The sequence below is a fragment of the Elephas maximus genome, chromosome 13 (genome assembly GCF_024166365.1).
Source record: "Elephas maximus indicus isolate mEleMax1 chromosome 13, mEleMax1 primary haplotype, whole genome shotgun sequence".
Taxonomy (NCBI): domain Eukaryota; kingdom Metazoa; phylum Chordata; class Mammalia; order Proboscidea; family Elephantidae; genus Elephas; species Elephas maximus.
Window position 1 is genome coordinate 79875157 of NC_064831.1, and position 22093 is coordinate 79897249.

The following is a 22093-nucleotide window of genomic DNA, read 5'->3' on the forward strand; positions in this document are numbered from 1 at the left end:
CCCAAATGAAGATACAATCCTGGAATTGCCAGATGCAGAATATAAAAAACTAATTCACAGAATGCTTCAAGATGTTAGGGATGACCTCATAAATGAAATAAGGCAATCTACAGAAAAAGCCAAGGAACACACTGATAAAGCAGTTGAAGAAATCAAAACGATTATTCAAGAACATAGTGGAAAAAATAATAAGCTGCAAGAATCCATAGAGAGACAGCATTCAGAAATCCAAAAGATTAACAGTAAAATTACAGAATTAGACAACTCAATAGGAAGTCAGAGGAGCAGAATCGAACAATTGGAATGCAGAGTGGGGGAGTTGGAGGATAAGGCAATTGACACCAATATAGTTGAAAAAAATCAGATAAAAGAATTAAGAAAGATGAAGAAACCCTAAGAATCATGTGGGACTTTATCAAGAAGAATAACTTGCGTGTGATTGGAGTTCCAGAACAGGTAGGGATAACAGAAAATACAGACAGAATGGTTGAAGATCTGTTGGCAGAAAATTTCCCTGACATCATGAAAGATGAAAGGATATCTATCCAAGATGCTCATTGAACCCCATATAAGATTGATCCAGAAAGAAAATCACCAAGACATATTACCATCAAACTTGCCAAAACCAAACATAAAGAGAAAATTTTAAAAGCAGCCAGGGATAAAAGAAAGGTCTCCTACAAGGGAGAATCAATAAGAATAAGTTCAGACTACTCAGCAGAAACCATGCAGTCAAGAAGGCAATGGGATGACATATATAGAGCACTGAGGGAGAAAAACTGCCAGCCAAGGATCATATATCCACCAAAACTCTCTCTCAAATATGAAGGTGAGATTAAAACATTTACAGATAAATACAAAAGCTTAGAGAATTTGCAAAAACCAAACCAAAGCTACAAGAAATACTAAAGGAAATTGTTTGGTCAGAAAATCAATAATATCAGATACCAACACAACACAAGGTCACAGAACAGAACATCCTGATATCAACACAAATAGGGAAATCACAAAAACAAATTAAGATTAATTTGAAAAAGAAAAAAATGCTCAAAACAGGGAATCATTGAAGTCACTATGTAAAAGATCACAATAATCAAAAAGAGGGACTGAATACAGGAGGCATAGAACTGCCATATGGAGAGGAAAGCGAGGCAATATAGGATGATACACGGTAGGTTTTTACTTAGAAAAATAGGGGTAAATATTAAGGTAACCCACAAAGAGGTCTAACAATACCATAACTCAAAATAAAAACCAAGAAAAACATAACGACTCAGCAAACATAAATTCGACTACTATGAAAATGAGGAACAATTTACAAAGAAAAAGTCTCAGCACAAAAAAGTAAGTGGAAAAATGAAATTGTCAACAACACACACATAAAAGCATCAAAATGACAGCACTAAACACACACTTATCTATAATTACGCTGAATGTAAATGGACTAAATGCACCAATAAAGAGACAGAGTCTCAGACTGGATAAAGAAACATGATCCATCTATATGCTGCCTACAAGAGACACACCTTAGACTTAGAGACACAAACAAACTAAAACTCAAAGGATGAAAAAATATGTATCAAGCAAACAACAATCAAAAAAGAGCAGGAGTAGCAATATTAATTTCTGACAAAATAGACTTTAAAGTTAAATCCACCACAAAGGATAAAAAAGGACACTACATAATGATTAAAGGGACAATTTACCAGGAAGATATAACCATATTAAATATTTATGCACCCAATGACAGGGCTTCAAGATACATAAAACAAACTTTAACAGAACTGAAAAGTGAGATAGACACCTCCACAATTATAGTAGGAGACTTCAACACACCACTTTCGGAGAAGGATAGGACTTCCAGTAAGAAGCTCAATAGAGACACGGAAGACCTCATTGCTACAATCAACCAACTTGACCTCAGTGACTTATACAGAACACTCCAACCAATAGCTACAAAGGATACTTTTTTTTCGAGTGCACACGGAACATTCTCTAGACTAGATCACGTATTAGGTCATAAAACAAACCTTTGCAGAATCCAAAACATTGAAGTATTACAAAGCATCTTCTCAGACCATAAGGCCATAAAAGTGGAAATCAATAAAAGAAAAATCAGGGAAAAGAAATCAAATACTTGGAAACTGAACAATACCCTGCTCAAAAAAGACTGGGTTATAGAAGACATTAAGGAAGGAATAAAGAAATTCATAGAATGCAACCAGAATGAAAACACTTCCTATCAAAACCTATGGGACACAGCAAAAGCAGTGCTCAGAGGTCAATTTATATCAATAAATGCACACATACATAAAGAAGAAAGAGCCAAAATCAGAGAACTGTCCCGACAACTTGAACAAATAGAAAGCGAGCAACAAAAGAATCCAACAAGCACCGGAAGAAAACAAATAATAAAAATTGGAACTGAACTAAATGAATTAGAGAACAGAAAAACAATTGAAAGAATTAACAAAACCAAAAGCTGGTTCTTTGAAAAAATTAACAAAATTGATAAACCATTGGCCAGACTGACTAAAGAAATACAGGAAAGGAAACAAACAGCCTGAGTAAGAAACGAGATGGGCCATATCACAACAGACCCAACTGAAATTAAAACAATCATATCAGATTATTACGAAAAATTGTACTCTAACAAATTTGCAAACCTAGAAGAAATGGATGATTTCCTAGAAAAACACCACCTACCTAAACTAATACAATTAGAACAACTAAATAGACCCATAACAAAAAAAGAGATTGGAAAGGTAATCAAAAAACTCCCAACAAAAAAAAGCCCTGGCCCGGACAGCTTCACTGCAGAGTTCCACCAAACTTTCAGAGAAGAGTTAACACCACTACTACTAAAGCTATTTCAAAGCATAGAAAATGATGGAATACTACCTAACTCGTTCTATGAAGCCACATATCCCTGATACCAAAACCAGGTAAACACATCACAAAAAAAAGAAAATTACAGACCTATATCCCTCATGAACAAAATGCAAAAATCCTCAAGAAAATTCTAGCCAATAGAATACAACAACATATCAAAAAAATAATCCCCACGACCAAGTGGGATTTATACCAGGTATGCAAGGTTGGTTTAATATTAGAAAAACCATTAATGTAATCTACCATATAAATAAAACAAAAGACAAAAACCACATGATCTTATCAGTTGATGCAGAAAAGGCATTTGACAAAGTCCAACACCCATTCAGGATAAAAACTCTCAGCAAAACAGGAATTGAAGGAAAATTCCTCAACATAATAAAGGGCATCTATACAAAGCCAACAGCCAATATCATTCCAAATGGAGAGAGCCTGAAAGCATTTCCCTTGAGAACAGGAACCAGACAAGGATGCCCTTTATCACCGTTCTTATTCAACATTGTGCTAGAGGTCCTAGCTAGAGCAATTAGGCTAGAAGAAGAAATAAAGGGCATTCAGATTGGCATGGAAGAAATAAAATTATCTCTATTTGCAGATGACATGATCTTATACACAAAAAACCCTAAGGAATCCTCCAGAAAACTACTGAAACTAATAGAAGAGTTTGGCAGAGTCTCAGGTTATAAGATAAACATACAAAAATCACTTGGATTCCTCTACATCAACAAAAAGAACATCAAAGAGGAAATCACCAAATCAATACCATTCACAGTAGCCCCCAAGAAGATAAAATACTTAGGAATAAATCTTACCAAAGATGTAAAAGACCTATACAAAGAAAACTACGCAGTACTAGTGCAAGAAACTAAAAGGGACCTACATAAGTGGAAAAACATACCTTGCTCGTGGATAGGAAGACTTAACATAGTAAAAATGTCTATTCTACCAAAAGCCATCTATACATACAATGCACTTCCAATCCAAATTCCAATGACATTTTTTAATGTGATGGAGAAACAAATCACCAACTTCATATGGAAGGGAAAGAAGCCCCAGGTAAGTAAAACATTACTGAAAAAGAAGAAGAAAGTGGGAGGCCTCACTGTACCTGATTTTAGAACATATTATATAGCCACAATAGTCAAAACAGCCTGGTACTGGTACAACAACAGGCATATAGACCAATGGAACAGAATTGAGAACCCAGATATAAATCCATCCACATATGAGCAGCTGATATTTGACAAAGGCCCAGTGTCAGTTAATTGGGGAAAAGATAGTCTTTTTAACAAATGGTGCTGGCATAACTGGATATCCATTTGCAAAAAAATGAAACAGGACCCATACCTCACACTATGCACAAAAACTAACTCCAAGTGGATCAAAGACCTAAACATAAAGACTAAAACGATAAAGATCATGGAAGAAAAAATAGGGACAACATTAGGAGCCTTAATACAAGGCATAAAGAGAATATAAAACATTACCAAAAATGACGAAGAGAAACCAGATAACTGGGAGCTCCTAAAAATCAAACACCTATGCTCATCTGAAGACTTCACCAAAAGAGTAAAAAGACCACCTACAGATTGGGAAAAAATTTTCAGCTATGACATCTCTGACCAGCGCCTGATCTCTAAAATCTATATGATCCTGTTAAAACTCAACCACAACCCAATCAAGAAGTGGGCAAAGGATATGAACACGCACTTCACTAAAGAAAATATTCAGGCAGCTAACAGATACATGAGAAAATGCTCTCAATCATTAGCCATTAGAGAAATGCAAATTAAAACTACGATGAGATTCCATCTCACTCCAACAAGGCTGGCATTAATCCAAAAAACACAAACTAATAAATGCTGGAGAGGCTGCAGAGAGATTGGAACTCTTAAACACTGCTGGTGGGAATGTAAAATGGTACAACCACTTTGGAAATCTATCTGGCGTTTTCTTAAAAAGTTAGAAATAGAACTACCATACAACCCAGAAATCCCACTCCTCAGAATATACCCTAGAGAAATAAGAGCCTTTACACGAACAGATGTATGCACACCCATGTTTATTGCAGCACTGTTTACAATAGCAAAAAGCTGGAAGCAACCAAGGTGTCCATCAACAGATGAATGGTTAAATAAATTGTGGTATATGCACACAATGGAACACTATACATCGATAAAGAACAGTGAGGAATCTGTGAAACATTTCATAACATGGAGGAACCTGGAAGGCATTATGCTGAGTGAAATTAGTCAGTTGCAAAAGGACAAATATTGTATAAGACCACTATTATAAGATCTTGAGAAATACTATAAACTGAGAAGAATGTATTCTTTTGTGGTTAAGAGACGGGGGAGGGAGGGAGGGAGGGAAGGTGGGAGAGGGTTATTTACTGATAACCCTTCACCTAAAGTAGATAAGAACTACTTTAGGTGAAGGGAAGGACAATACTCAATACAAGGAAGGTCAGTCAGCTCAACTGGACTGGACCAAAAGCAAAGATGTTTCCAGGGTAAATGAATGCTTCGAAGGTCAGTGGAGCAAGGGCGGGGGTTTGGAGACTATGGCTTAAGGGGACTTCTAAGTCAATTGGCAAAATAAATTCTATTATGAAAACATTCTGCATCCCACTTTGAAGTGTGGCGTCTGGGGTCTTAAATGCTAACAAGCGGCCATCTAAGATGCATCAATTGGTCTCAACCTACCTGGATCAAAGGTGAATGAAGAACAGCAAGGTCACACAATAACTATGAGCCCAAGAGACAGAAAGGGCCACATGAACTAGAGACTTACATCATCCTGAGACCAGAAGAACTAGATGGTGCCCGGCCACAACCATTGACTGCCCTGACAGGGGGTACAACAGAGAACCCCTGAGGGAGCAGGAGAACAGTGGGATGCAGATCCCAAATTCTCATTAAAAGACCAGACTTAACTGTCTGACTGAGACTAGAAGAATCCCGGCGGTCATGGTCCCCAAACCTTCTGTTGGCCCAGGACAGGAACTGTTCCCGAAGACAACTCATCAGACATGGAAGGGACTGGACAATGGGTTGGAGAGAGATGCTGATGAAGAGTGAGCTACTTGTATCAGGTGGACACTTGAGACTGTGTTGGCATCTCCTGTCTGGAGGGGAGATGGGAAGGTAGAGAGGGTTAGAAACTGGCAAAACGGTCACGAAAGGAGAGACTGGAAGGAGGGAGCAGGCTGACTCATTAGGGGGAGAGTAAATGGGAGTATGTAGTTAGGTATATATAAGCTTATATGTGACAGACTGACTTGATTTGTAAACTTTCACTTAAAGCACAATAAAAATTACTAAAGAAAACAAAAATTCTCACAACTGGACCAATAAGCCACATCATAATAAACAGAGAAAAGAATGAATTTGTCAAGGATTTCATTCTACTTGGATTCACAATCAACACCCATGGAAGCAGCAATCACAAAATCAAATGACATATTGCATTGGGAAATCTGCTGCAAAAGACCTCTTTAATGTGTTGAAAAGCAAAGATGTCACTTTGAGGACTAAGGTGCACCTGACCCAAGCCATGGTATTTTCAACTGCCTCATATGCATGCAAAAGCTGGACAATGAATAAGGAAGGCCGAAGAAGAATTGACACCTTTGAATAATGGTGTAGGCTAAGAATATTAAATACACCATGGACTGCCAAAAGGATGAAGAAATATGTCTTAGAAGAAGTACAGCCAGAGTGCTCTTTAGAAGCAAAGATGATGAGACTTTGTCTCACATACTTTGGACATGTTATCAAGAGAGATCAGTCCCCAGAGAAGGACATCATGTTTGGTAAAGTGGAGCATCATCTAAAAAGAAGAAAACCCTCAATGAGATGGATTGACACAGTGGCTGCAACAACGGGCTTGAGCATAGCAAAGATTGTCAGGATGGGGGAGGAGAGGGCAGTGTTTTATTCTGTGTACATAGGGTCACTGTGAGTCAGAAATGACTGAACAGCACATAACAACAGGTTTGCCATATTAGATGTGGCAGCAGTTTCCTTCAAATTTTCTTCTCCATTTAGGTATCTAACTTCAGAATGTATCCAAGAAGTTCTGTTAAATCTTCAGGCCTAAGCAACGTACTCCAACCAGCTTTACCAGATACCTAATAAAAAAGTGGGACTTTGATTTCCACATCTTGTGATTGGAAAAGTAGAATGTGAATATGCCTGGATACTGTCTGGCATATTATCAAGATGCCAAAACTCTGGCATGGGTTTTTCATAATACATAGTTCTATTTTTCAAAATAGGGATGAGACTAGGAGCCTAGAAAATGGAGTCCATCCAATATCTTGAGATCTATTCCCCTTGATTCTTAGACAGATTGTTCCCCCCTTACCTGCTGACTTTTCTGAAGACCAGCTGAAACTAATAATTGAGTTCACACATGGACAGAGTTAGCTAGATTTGTGCCTCCTCCTCTTGCAAGCAACATGATAAAGACCCCAGGACTAACTGGACTTTTTTCCTATTTCCTATTTCTTCAGTGAGAGTCTTGTAACAGACCAAAAAAAAAAAAAAATTTATTTCTGCCAGTTTACCTATACTGAGAAGGTCTCAAGCTTTTTCTTTCTGCCAGTTTACCTACACTGAAAAGGTCTCAAGCTTCTTAGCTGTTATTGCTTAAGAAACCATCCCAAAACTTGTGTTGTGTGCCATCAAGTCGATTCCTACTCCTAGCAACACTACAGGACACAGTAGAACTGTCCCATAGGGTTTCCTAGGCTGAAATCCTCATGGGAGCAGATTGCCAGGTCTTTTCTCCTGCGGAGTGGCTCGTGGGTTTGAACTACTAATCTTTTGGTTAGCAGCTGAGCACTTAACCATTGCTCCACCAGGGCTCCATTCCAAAACTCAGTGGCTTAAGATAGCAGTAATCTATTATTTCTCATGTTTCTGGGCTATGTCGTCTGAGTGGCTCTTCTGCTCTATATGCTGTCTACTGGGGCTAGAACATTCAAAATTCTTGTTGTGCCCATACATATCTGACATCTTAGCTGAGATTATTAGAACATCTAAGGCTAGTTGGGATATCACCCTTTCTCCTTGGCCTCTCACGTGACTAGCTTGGGCTTCTTCATAGCATGGTGGTCTCAGAATAGCTGAACTTCTTACATGACAACTAGTTTCCAAGAGAGAGGAAGTAAACGCCAGTCTTACTCAAGACTAATCTCAGGAATTTCCACAGAATCACTTCTACCACATGCTATTATAAAAAGCAGCATGCACATACATACGGAGAGGAAAAGAATTGATGGTGGCCATTTTGATAACTATCCACCACACATGCCAAGAAGATAAGAACTTCCTAACAACCTTTCCATATTCCAGCTCCCTGAGAGTCATGGCCCAGACAACAAACCAGGTAAGGGTAAACCAAAACTATCAAGGCAGAAAAGTTTCTAGATTTGAGTAGTTTAAAAGCTAGTCAGTGATAAAGACCCCAGTTTCCAATTTTCACTGAGCTTCCTCTGCCCTTCTGAACAGCTGATCTGGCAAAAAACAATTACTAAAACCTCATAATTTGGAAACCACCTTTGAAATAAGCTTCCCATCACACAAGGATATGAAGGCCCAAAGGGTCATGAGTAAGAGTAATTTCCACACAAAGGTGGCACATTCTTTCCTAGAAGGAATAGAAAGCAGGCATGGTTTAGGGAATGGCTGGCCCTAGAAAAAGGTAGAACCGCACTCTTCTCTGGGTTTCTCATAAACTTACACTGGGGTTTGGGAAAATAATGACCCCCAAGGTTTTCTTTATACTCTTAATTGGTCCTTAACTGCCAGTTGCCACTGAATCAACTCTAACTCATGGCAACCCCGTGTGTGAGAATAATGCTGAGCTTCATAAAGTTTTCAATGGCTGATTTTTTGGAAGTAGATCTCCAGGCTTTCTTTCAAGGTGACTGTGGGTGGACTCAAACCTCCAACCTTTGGGTTAACAGCCATGCATGTTAGCCATTCACAGCACCCAGGGACTCAAATTGCTCCTTAGTTCTGTTTAAAGGCAGCATCTTCTCTCATTTCCAATCCGAGAAAGCAGATTTCACCCTCCCCCACCAAACACACACACACAGCAGATTTCACCCTCCCCCACCACACACACACACACACACACACACACACACACGCACGCAGGCACATCCCATTCTTGGAAAGTACACAAGCTAAAAGAAAATATAACTTCTCAACTCTCTGCTTGGAAGGCACATATTCAAAGAACCTTCTAATCAATGTACGTATTAACAAATAATGTATTAAAGGATTTAACTGAGCTAAGTGTGATCATACCAGTATACCATTAATCAAAAATAGTGATGGAGACAAGTCTTTGAAAGTGCTAGAAACAAATTTCCTGGGCTGATCTCTCCTATCAATCCTTATCCCCGAACTGGCTCATCTGAAGCCTTCCATTCCAACCTCTTGGAGCCTTTGTCCCACTCTCCTCCTCACTCACTCTCTGCTATGCAAGTCTGCAGCATCCTGGGCTCCTTTCACAACCCAAACCCTTCTAGTTAGAAAGGGGCGGGAATTCCTAGTTTCCCAAGGCTTCGTGCATCACCAGCGTCTCTGACTGGGCCAGATTACCCAATAAGCAAGGTACGCATGAGTTTTCTTGTGCTTACTTATTAACCTGTAGTGAACAATTTCACCTTTGATGTGGTGAAATACGTGTGAAATTGTTCAGTATGATTAATAAATAAACACAAGTAAGCCCAATGCGTAACTTGCCTGTGCTTACTGGTTAACACACCCCCGGCTAGGATGAGCCAGTTATTCTTCTGTATCAGCTCCCTTTTATTATCAACTTCTCCTCAAGTCCGTCTCTTCCCTAAAGGCTATGATGACAATTTCTGAGAGAACTTCCCTGTTCACTGTCACACTGAAAAGGGCAGAGTGGCATCGCTCTTTGAGATCTGCCAGCATGTTTGCTCTGAGGCCTGGGATCTAAAGGCATAAAGTCTGTCCTCTCACTTGGGGGATTCTGGGATTCTCCAAGTCAGGATAAAGTCTACACCAGGCAAATCTGGCCATTATACAACTAAAAATATATGCACTGAGGAAGTAAGGCTAACTGTTTCCAGGAAAGTAACTTTTTTAAAAAAAAAAAAGGAAAGAAAATGCTTTGAAAAAAATAAATCAAACCAACTAATGATTCCTGAGAGACTCTTTGGAGCTCAGGTCCTAAGAAAGACTAAAAACCATCAGTAAATTGTCTTCAGTAATCTCCAGGGCCAAGACTTTAGGTTAGACCATGTGGTAACCAGCCTTGGCACAGGAGACGTCTCCCTGGGTACCTTGACCTCTTATTTCTTGGGCTTCTAAAATAAGACTGAAGTGTTAATTCTGCACCGCGGAAGGAAGGTCTTAAAGCGCACAAGTACCTCCTTATGAGGGTGAGTGGTAGTCCCTGAACCAGAAGCCAGCCAAATTGTAGGTAAATAGGACCCCACACAGGAGCTGACCTGGTCCCCAGGAGGAAGTGAGCAGGTAAAAGACAATTTAAGCTCACCTGGAGGGAGGCCTGGAAGCAGGAGAATTCAGAGTTGCTGGCTCATTTGCCATTTTCTGTTCCTAAATCAATGAATCACATTCTGTGGTTTAAAGAGAGTTAAATGGTTTTATTTCTGATTCTCGGATGTGGTTAATTGCATTTTGGAGAGTAGATGGTATTTACATTGTGCTTTTTGTTTTGTTTTTATTTCCTTTAGAAATACAGCAATAGTATGTGTTCATGTATATATTGCAGCCTGCTGGTTTTTTTTTTTTTTTTTTCAGTAGCAGGTTTGAGAGCTTCCTCCCCGCGTGAGGGCCCAGACCATGCAATCACAGCTCTGTACTGGGTTAAGGGGTATGGGGAAAGGCACTAGGGCCAGAAGGATCTTCTCTTTCCCCTTCCAACCACAGTCCCTGAAATGTCTACCCTGAAAATGCTTTCAGTGGATTAGAAAAGGAAAATGAAAATTCACTGTGAGGAAAGAGAGTGTAATACATTAATTTGTAGTCAATTTGGCAGGAGTTTCTTTAACAAATAAACTAGATTCTAATAATTTGAGGACATAAAACAGGAAGATGGAAAGTTCTGGCTCACAGAGTGAAGCTGGAGCTGTGATGCTGGACATTTGTTATAATGGGTGCATTCACACATTTGTGCATGTATTCTATAATCAAAACAAGCCTGGAAACCTGGTGCCATCACTGCCATCATTAAGGCTGTGTGTCAGCTTCGCTGGACCATGATTCTCGGTGGTTTGGCAGCTATCATGTAGTTTGGCAGTAGTGTGATAATGTGATCACTTCCATGATGAGATTTGATACAAATTTAATCATCTCCATAATGAGATCTGCTGTGAGTAGCCTATCAGTTGAAAGGGATTTTCCTCAGGGGTATGGCCTACATCAAATATAAGTGGACTTTTTGGCAAGGCTCTCAGGCTTTTGCTCACACTGGATTCTGCAGCCGGCTCCTGTTTGTCTGACCTCCAGTTCTTGGAACTTGAGCTAGCAGCTTACCTGCCGTCTTGTCTGACAATCTTGGGATTTGTCAGTCTTCGAAGCATGTTAGACAGAGCCTTGCTGTCTGACTTGCTGATCTTGGGTTTGTGGCTACGTGAATCAGGAGAAGCCTCCAGCCTGATCCATGTTCTAGCCTCTACAACCTTGTGAGCCACTTCCTTAATATAAATCTCTGTGTATGTTTATACACTTTATTGGTTTTGCTTCTCTAGAGAATCCAGCTACAATCACTAGCCATGGTATTTAATCTGTCTGAGCCCCATTTACCTCATCTGTAAAATGGTGATCCTGAAATCAACCCTCATTATGAAAGATGCCAATCAGCTATAAACTCCATGCAAATGAGATTTTCAGTAAGTTGGCAAAATAGGTTGGAACCGTTCTTGGGTGACTTGGGAAACTATGTTGGGAGCCACTTTCAAAAGCTAGTTGGTTGCATGTGTAGCACACTGTGGGAAAGGCACCAGACTTTGCCACTTACTAGCTATATCATCTTTGATTTTGCCCCAGGATGAGCTACATTGTTGGAGGAGCCCAGGGCAAAATGAAATTACAAGGATCCTTGTCCAAAAGTTGTTAAAAATTTCAAGATGGAGACAGTAGAGCATTAAGCAAAGTGTGAAGCTTTTCTGAGTGCAGAACCTGTGCAGCTATACAGTTGGCATGCCCATGAAGCCAGCCCTGATTAGTCCCTTCACGAGGTCAGAACCTGGTTTTCCTTGGGATCCAGCGCTATGAATGTTACATTCAAGTCCGTTATGCCAAGGAGGAAATTGAACAGTGTCCATCTGGCCACCATAGGAGTCCTCTCTACTCCAACCCAGGTTACCTCCAGAGATGAACAACAACTGACATATAAGTGCATGTTTAAGAGAGAAAACAGTAATGATTCATAAGTGTATATATTTATTGTAACTAATCTTACAGATTAAGCAGAAACAAGCTTCCTTCGAGTCATATGGAAGGTACACTAAGAAATTTTTCCTCATTTGTTTTTAACTGAACTATTTCCTAGTGTGCCAAATTATTTAGGGGCTTATGCCATGTTTCTAGTCCTCTCCTTAAAGAAGGAATGATTTCTGCAGTTATATCATCAATGAAAGGACAAGTGTCAGCATAAACACAAATATAAATTATGCATTGGGGTTCTGCTCACCTCCTCTTTAGAAACCGAACCTAAAAGCACAGACTTACATAGATCCACTTTCCTAAATAAATAATTGTTCAGTAAGGGCTGCACGGGAAGAATTACCATCTTAACTTCCAAGCACTGCTCATCTGTCGAGCAGAGGACTCGGTGACTTTTACGAAAATTGCTCTTAAATGCATATAACACAGGAGAATTTTGGAAAAATCCCTTTATTATTCATTAAAGCATTTTAGGGCCTTGTTAATTCAGATGGGATAATCAGTTGTTGATTAGCCAGGTTGTTAAGCATCCATTGTCAGATGCTGATGAGGTGTGAGAAATTACATTCTGTATCACCAAGGAGTCACCTGAACGCAGCTCTCACTTCATCAGGAAAGGCTGTATCTTCTGGGGATAAATTAGCTCGGTTTTATTCCCCAGCCTTTCCTTCCATCTTCTGAAACTATGTCGGGAGCCACTTTCAAAAGCTAGTTGGTTGCATGTCTAGCACACTGTGCGCAGACCTCTAACATTTAAGGGGATTTGTTGGGTTTTTTTGTTGATTTTTACAGTTCTTGGCAAGAGTCTCCTCCACGCCCTCAGCCCTTCAGCTTCAAATGATCTTCAGATCATCAAGAGGATTCTTTAGCCAGGACTCCGAAACTCAACTTTCTTCCCTTCCAAAACTTGACTGGCTGTCATAGTAGTTTAATGGCAATGAGCAAAGTAAGAAAAACCCTTGGATGAGAGGTTGGAAAATGTGGTTCAGAGTCCTGGTTCTGTTTTAGGAAAGGAAGTGACTGTCACTAGTAAACTACTCTCAATTTCAACAAGTCATTTAATCCCCCTGCAGTGGGCAATTTATTTTGTTCTCCCTTTAACAAGAGAGCACCATCCGTTTCGTACCAAGAAGAGTTGGAGTGTATGTCTATAAGGATAGACAGGGTTCCAACTTTTTATGAAACTTCTGACGTAAAAAGGACAGAGTCCTTCCAAGGCTATAAAGCACACACTCAGTCAAAGCTTCAAAGCAAAGGGTCCTCATTTTACTCACGGAACTGCGCTAGATGGTCAGTACTGTTTGACTCAGGCATGGCTGTGATGGTCACCAATGGACATGGATTCCCTCCCAAGGTCTGGCAGAGAGCCCCCTGCCGGAAGTAGACCTGCTTGGGGTTGATACTTTTTTCCAGGATGTCAAGGTGAGTCTAGGGCAGAAACAAAGCAGAAGTTTAGATTATTAATACCTTCGGTAAAAACAAAAATAAACTTTAGTAACAACAGTTTACATTTATATAAACCCCCTATAGTTTAGAAATATTTTTGTTAACCTAATCTGACCAACTGTGGACATGAGTGATTCAACAGTGGCTACTGCTAACTAAAAGAGCTCTGGTGGCACAGTGTTTAAAGCGATCAGCTACTAACCCAAGGGTCGGCAGTTCGAACCTACCAGCTGCTCTGTGGGAGAAAGATGAGGCAGTCTGCTTCCGTAAAGGTTTACAGCATTGGGAACCCTATGGGGCAGTTCTATTCTGTCCTACAGGGTTGTTATGAATCAGAATTCACTCATTGTTGTGGGTTTTTGGGTATTGCTAACTAAAGGAGCTCTGGCGGTGCAGTGGTTAAACACTGAGCTGCTAACGGAAAGGTCGGTGGTTCAAATCCACCAGCCCCTTCTTGAGAGAAAGTTGTGGCAGTCTGCTTCTGTAAAGATCATAGCCTTGGAAACCTCATGGGGCACTTCTAGTCTATCCTATAGGGTTGCTACAAGTCAGAATCAACTCAGTGGCAATGGGTTATTCCTACCTAGGAGAAGTTCGATGAGGCCAAACAACAAGCACTATTCCTGCATGTTTCTGCATGCAGAAATAGAAGATCTGTTTCCAAGATGCATTGAAAGCAAGAGGGCAGGTTCACAAAGCATTCTTCCCATCACCATGGCATATGAAAAATACAGATACTATGAAGATCGAACATGCCTAGAGAACTTGGGAACGTGCCAGAGACAGTGGCAGCAGCAGCAAAGTTTTTCAGAACCAAGCAATATAAGAAGGGTTTGTGAGCATGTTGGAGGAAAATAGAAAGCAGTTGATCCAATGGACTGCTAATAACTAGTACCCACACCAGTTGCCATTCAGTCAACTCCAACTCATGGCAACCCCATGTCAGTCAGAGTAGAGCTCCATAGTATTTTCAATGGCGGATTTTTCTGAAGTATATTGCCAGGCTTTTCTTCTGAGGCACCTCTGGGAAAACTCGAACCTCCAATCTTTGAGTTAGCAGCCCAGTACATTAGCCATTTGCACCACCCAGGGACTCCAAGAGAACAATGAGATAGTAGCAATTGACTTTTCCCACCATATCTTTCCATTTAAATACTCATTAAAAAAAAAGAAATACAAAAAAGGAAAAGCCACTGGACACTTGGTCAATAATCTAAGGCTCTGAAGATATATTCACAAACTTCTGCAGTCATGAAGAAGTTAAGAGATTTTCTCCACCTCAACTGCATACACTGACAAAGGAGACACAGTGACTTCAGAAACCCGAGAGAGGAAGGTTGTCCCTCCGTAGGACAAGAACAGCAGTGCACAAAAGTTATCTTCCCAGCTTAAGATCTAAAGTTTTCAGCATAATTGAGTACATTTTAACAAGGCCAAGAAGAAATTGCCCACATGGCTTGTTGACAAATTACAAGCATGCTAGACAAACGAAAGAAAAACAAACAAGCACAAATCCTAGGGAAATATTTGAGCATGTAAAAGGGGAGTAGTGCCCTCAAAGGGTAAAAGAAGAGTTTACACGTGAAAAGGATTTGCTACAGGAGTGGTAGACAGAATAATGGTCCTCCAAGAAGTTCACGCCCTGATCTTCAGAAGTTTTGAAGGTTACCTTATGCAGCAAAAGGGACTTTGCAGGTATGTTTAAGATTAAGGACCTTGAGATGGGGAGATTATCTGGCATTATCCAGTTCGGCCCAATCTAATCATGTTGTGCTATTGAGTAGATTTCAACTCATAGCGACCTCATGTAACAGAGCAGAATTGCCATGTAGGGTTTCCTAGGCTATTATCTTTACAGAGGCAGATCGTCAGTTCAAAACAGCAACCTTTCAGTTGGTGGCAAAGCTCTTAACCATTGTGCCAAAAGGGCTCCTGATCCTGTGTTCTTAAAAGCAGAGAAACTTTCCTGGCTGCAGAGAACCAGAAAGATGGCAGCATAAGAAGACTGAACCTGCCATTGCTGGCTTTGAAGATGGAGGAAAGGGTCGCAAACTAGAAAGTAGAGCCTGGACAGCCTCTAGAAGCTGGAAAAGGCAAGGAAATGATTCTCTCCTAGAGTCTCCAGAAGGAATGTAGTCCTGCCATCACCTTGGTTTTTGCCTAGTGAGGCTCATATTGCACTTCTAACCTACTGAACTACAAGATAATAATTTTTTATTAAGACACTAAAATTGTGGTAATTTATTATAGTAGCAATAGAAAATGAATATAACCAGAAACAAGAAAAAAAAAATTCCTAAACTGAGTAAAGACCTCAACATTTGGATAGATACAGATTAAAATCTAGTTGTACTGTAGTGAAATACTTGTGTTTCAAGGAAAAAGAAAGAAAGAATTACCAGATGAGTCTGTAGCTTTTCTGCTAGTTTCAAGGACACCTGAAAATTTGACCCTGAATCACATCCTACTTACAATTGAGAACCTAACTGAGAACCAGGACCACCTATCCCACACAGCTTACTATCTAACATGGCTTTATTATTCTCCTGTCTTTATCAGCATAATTTTACTATTCCAGAAAACGCTTGCCCAGGAAATAAAAACTGCAATTAAATTTTATTCCAGGAACATCTCTAAAGACCCATCAATTCTTCAATGGAAAGTGTCAACCAACACTTTGATCCAAGACTCTTTGAACCTCTTTCCTCAAAATCCATGCCTGACAATGTCCACCAACCCTAAACTATTATGTCACAATTCTTATCCAACCCTAATCAGGCCCCCACATTAAAATACCCACCTTTAAGCCAGACTTCAAAGTCTCAGTAAATATCCTGCTTTGCCCTCCTCCATCTGAGATGCTACTCGGACACTATTAAGACTGTTAAAGTAGCATTCTCCCTTGCCAAGTGTATTAGTTTCCTGTTGCTGCTGTAACAAATTATCAAAAACTCTGTGGCTTAAGACAACACAAATTTATTATCTTACAGTTCTGAAGATCAGATTGGTCAAACTGGGTCTCTTTGGGCAAAAGCCAAAGTGTTGGCAGGGCTGCCACATCTTTCTCCAGTGGAGCGGCTGGAGGGTTGGAAATACCAACTTTTTGTTTAGCAGCCAAATGCTTAACCACTGTGCTACCAGGGCTCCTTCTGGAAAAATAAACCCATTGCTGTTGAGTGAAATCTAACTCATCCAAGGAGCAGCTGGTGAATTCAAACTACTGACCTTCTGGTTAGCAGAACAGCTCTTAACTACTGTGCTGTCAGGGCTTACTGAAGAGACAAACCAAGCCAAACCCGTTGCCAATGAGTCAATTTTGACTCATAGCAACCTTATGGGAGAGTAGGACTACCCAATAGAGTTTCCAAGGAGCAGCTGGTGGATTTGAACTGCTGAACTTTTGGTTAGCAGCCATAGCTCTTAACCATTGTGCTACCAGGGCTCCCCTAAAGAGACAAACCAAAAACCAAACTCGTTGCTGTCGAGTCGATTTCAACTCTTAGCAACCCTACAGGACAGAGTAGAACTGCCCCATAGGATTTCCAAGGAGCTCCTGGTGGATTCAAACTGCTGACCTTTAGGTGAGCAGCCGTAGCCTTTAACCACTACACCACCAGGGTTTCCCTGAAGAGACAAGGGGTCTCTAATTGTATGCACACAAACACACACAACAGCTGAAGGAACTCCAAGGCTGATGGCTTTCCTGAGCAGAGATGGTTATGCCAATTCAGCCTCACCTCTCATGACCACATACTTCCCTAGTGAAGAGTGACTGGGGCAAAGGAAGCTGTGCCTGAGAGTCCAGTGACCTTCACTATGCATTTGTGTGTGTGTGTGCCCATGCTGCGTTGTTGCCTGGCCTGTATCCTTTCTCAAGGATATGTAGATTTGGTTCCGAGTGATGCCTGGTCTTGTAATTGTCAATCTGAACCCAAGCCAACTGCTCCTTGTTGAGCAGAATAGGAGTTGTACCCTATAATTTGGATGTTTAAAAAAATGTGTGTGTGTGCAGATAAACTTATACATGTGCATATACCTATACACAAAAATCATTCTTGGCTCATACTTCCCTCTGCAAACTAGATGCCATAGGAAATGGAGTACTAGTTAAGAGTTTGAAAGTAGAAAGAATTATAATCCAATAAACCTATATCCAGCCAAGTTTTTGCTCATAAGCGAGTGCGGCACACATTCTTAGACATGCAAAAGCTCGGAAAACATTATCTATCCCCTTACCTTATTGAAAATCATTATTTGAAAATATACTCCAGCTGACCCAAAATCAAAATAAAGAACAATATAAAAGGACTACAGTAGAGTCCAGTTAAACAAAATTAAGCACAAATGACTATTGAAAATATGGTTATTAAACATAATACACACATAAAAAACAACTCTTTGGAGAAACAAACACTATTATCAAATTTTATTGTCAATGTTTAGATCTAAAATGGAATTAAGAAGAGATGTGTGAGGCAGGAATAAAACAAAACATTAACTTTTTCATCTTTTATGGATATAGCAAATGAGGAATATTATTTAATTCTTGAAAATCAAAAGCCACAAAAATGTCACGAAAGGAGAGACTGGAAGGGCTGACTCATTAGGGGGAGAGCAAGTCGGTGTACGGAGTAAGATGTATATAAACTTATATGCGACAGTCTGACTTGATTTGTAAACGTTCACTTGAAGCTCAATAAAAGTTAATAAAAAAAAAAAATCAAAAGCCAATATAGCATGGTGAGTAAGAGAGCAGGCTCTTCAGTCAAACTGCTTGGGTTCACATTTTGGCTGTAGACCCTGGGAAAGTTACATAATCTCATTATTTTAACCTCTTTGATACTCAGTTTTCTATTCTATAAAGTATGTATAAAAATACATTACCTACCTCATTCAGTGGTTGCCATACACCGACACTTATCAATTATCTTGTTATCTGACATTTCCCATTTACAACAATAGCAAAAAATCTACTATTTTGCACGTTAACGATGTACCTCTGGCAATATCGAATGTTAAAGTACAAGGCAAGAGTACTGCTGGCTGTGATGTTTAAGGTTATGTGTCAACTTGGCTAGGCCATGATTCTCAGTGGTTTGGCAGTTATGTAATGCTGTAACTTGGCAGTTATATAATCATGTAATTTGGCAGTATGTAACGATGTGTTCTTGTTGTTGTCAGGTACCTTCAAGTTAGTTCCGACTCATAGCAACCCTATATACAACAGAATGAAACATTGCCCTGTCTTGTGCCATTCTCACAATTGTTGCTATGTGTGAGCCCATTGTTGTAGCCGCTGTGTCAAGCCGTCTCATTGAAGGTCTTCCTCTTTTTTGCTACCCTCTACTTTACCAAGCATAATGCCCCTCTCTAGGGACTGGTTCCTCCTGATAACATATCCAGAGCACATGAGACAAAATCTCACCATCCTCACTTCTAAGGAGTGCTCTGGCTGTACTTCTTCCAAGACAGATCTCTGGTATTCTCTGCTTTCAGCCAAGATCCATCTGACATCAGCAATGATATCCCCCATTCCACATCCTCTTCTGAATCCAGCTTGAATTTCTGACAGTTCTCTGTCGGTGTACCGCAGATCTTAGGCAAAATTTTACTTGCCTGTGATATATCAATGATACTGTTCAATAATTTCCACATTCTGTTGGAATGGGCATGAATATGAATCTCTTCCCATGGATTGACCAGGTAGCTGTCTTCCAAATTTCTTGGCATAGAAAAGTGAGTGCTTTCAGCATTGCATCCATTTGTCGAAACATCTCAATTGGTATTCCATCAGTTCCTGGAGCCTTGTTTTTCACCAATGCCTTCAGTTCAGCTTGGACTTCTTCCTTCAGTACCATCTGCTCTTGATCATATACTATCTCCTGAAATGGTTGAACATCAACTAATTCTTTTTGGTATAATGGCTCTGTGTATTACTTCCATCTTTTTTTAATGCTTCCTGCATTGTTAATATTTTGCCCCACGAATACTTCAGTATTGCAACTCAAGGCTTGAATTTTTTCTTCAGTTCTTTCAGCTTGAGAAATGCTGAGTGTATTCTTCCCTTTTTGGCTTTCTAACTCCAGGTCTTTGCAAATTTCCTTATAATACTCTTTACTTTGTCTTCTGAAGCTGCCTTTTGAAATCTTCTGCTCAGCTCTTTTGCTTCATCATTTCTTCTGTTCACATTAACTACTCAACATTCAAGAGCAAGTTTCAGAGTCTCTTCTAACATCCATTTTGGTCTTTTTTTTTTCTTTCCTCTCTAAATCCAGGTGGCATACACTCAAGGTTGTACTTTGGCTCTCTTGAACTTGTTTTAATTATTTTCAGCTTAAACTTGAACTTGCATATGACCTATTGAGCATCTGTTCCACAGTCAGCCCCTGGACTTGTTCTGGCTGATTTTGAGCTTCTCTATCATCTCTTCCCGTGGATATAGTCGATTTGATTCCTGTTCATTCCATCTGACAAGGTCCATGTGTATGTTGTTGTTGTTAGGTGCCGTCGAGTCAGTTCCAACTCATAGTGTCCCTATGTACCACAGAACAAAACACTGCCTGGTCCTGCACTATGCTCACAATCATTGTTATGCTTGAGCCCATTGTTGCAGCCACTGTGTCAATCCATCTCGTTGAGGGTCTTCCTCTTTTCCGCTGACCCTGTACTCTGCCAAGCATGATGTCCTTCTCCAGGGACTGATCCTTCCTGACAACACGTCAAAAGTATGTAAGACACAGTCTTGCCATCCTTGCTTCTAAGGAACATTCTGGTTGTACTTCTTCCAAGATGATTTGCTGGTCTTTTTGGCAGTCCATGGTATATTCAATATTCTTTGCCAACGCCACAGTTCAAAGGCGTCAATTCTTCTTTGGTCTTCCTTATTCATTGTCCCGTTTTCACATGTATATCATGCGATTGAAAATACCATGGTTTGGGTCAAGTGTACCTTAGTCTTCAAAGTGACATCTTTGCTTTTCAACACTTTAAAGAGGTCCTTTGCAGCAGATTTGCCCAATGCAATGCATCATTGGATTTCTCGACTGCTGCTTCCATGGCTGTTGATTGTGGATTCAAGTAAAATGAAATCTTTGACAACTTCAATCTTTTCCCCATTTATCATGATGTTGCTCATTGGTCCAGTTGTGAGGATTTTTGTTTTCTTTATGTTGAGGTGCAATCCACACTGAAGGTTGTGGTCATTGATATTCACCAGTAAGTGCTTCAATTCCTCTTCGCTTTCAGCAAGCAAAGTTGTATACTCTACATAACACAGACTGTTAATGAGTCTTCCTCCAATCCTTGTGCCAAGTTCTTCTTCATATAGTCTAGCCTCTTGGGTTAACCATGTGTATAATCACAGTTTATGTTGATGAAAAAATGTATTTGCAATGAATGAGTTGCTGGTCTTGCAAAATTATATCATACAATCTCTGGCATCATTTCTATCACCAAGGCTATATTTTCCAACTACCGGTCCTTCTTTGTTTCCAACCTTTGTATTCCAATCACCAGTAATTATCAACGCATCTTGATTATACACTTGATCAATTTCAGACTGCAGAAGTTGGTAAAAATCTTCCATTTCCTCATCTTTGGCATTAGTAGTTCACATATAAATTTAAATAACAGTTGTATTAACTGGTCTTCTTTGTAGGTGTGTGGATATGATCCTATCACTGACAGCACTGTACTTCAGGGTAGATCTCGTAATGTTCTTTTTCACAATGAATGCAATGCTGTTCCTTTTCAATTTGTCATTCTCAGCACAGTAGACCATATGATTGTCTGATTCTAATGGGCAAATACCAGCCCATTTCAGCTCCCAAATGCTGAGGATATTGACCCTCAAGCCTTTCATTTTTGACAACTTCTAATTTCTCTAGATTCTTTCTTCGTACTTTCTGTGTTCCAATTATTAATGGTTGTTTGCAGCTTTTTCTTCTCATTTTTAATCATGCCACATCAGCAAATGAAGGTCCCAAAAGCTTTACTCCATCCATGTCATTAAGGTCGACTCTACTTTGAGGCAGCAGCTCTCCCCCATTTGTATTTTGAGTGCCTTCTAATGCGAGAGGCCCATCTTCCCATCTTCTGCCATTATCTCAGATAATGTCCCACTGCTATTCACAAGATTTTCACTGGTCAAATTTTTTTAGAAGTAAATTGCCGGGTCCCTCTTCCTAGCTTGTGTTAGCCTAGAAGCTTTGCTGAAACCTGTCCACCATGAGTGGCCCTGATGGTATTTGAAATACCAATGGCAGAGCTTAACGCATCACAGCAACACACAAGCCACCAAA

At 40.0% G+C, this 22093-nt stretch overlaps 1 protein-coding gene across 9 annotated transcripts in view; it reads right to left on the minus strand.

Moving 5' to 3' along the window:
- The window catches only part of AGBL1 (AGBL carboxypeptidase 1), a 1130253-nt gene that overhangs the window by 882653 nt on the left and 225507 nt on the right, over window positions 1-22093 (minus strand). For all 9 annotated transcript variants that reach the window (XM_049905901.1, XM_049905902.1, XM_049905900.1 and 6 more), the window contains one exon: window positions 13622-13775. In XM_049905901.1, coding sequence (XP_049761858.1) covers window positions 13622-13775 — 154 coding nt within the window. The remainder of the gene's footprint in view (window positions 1-13621; window positions 13776-22093) is intronic.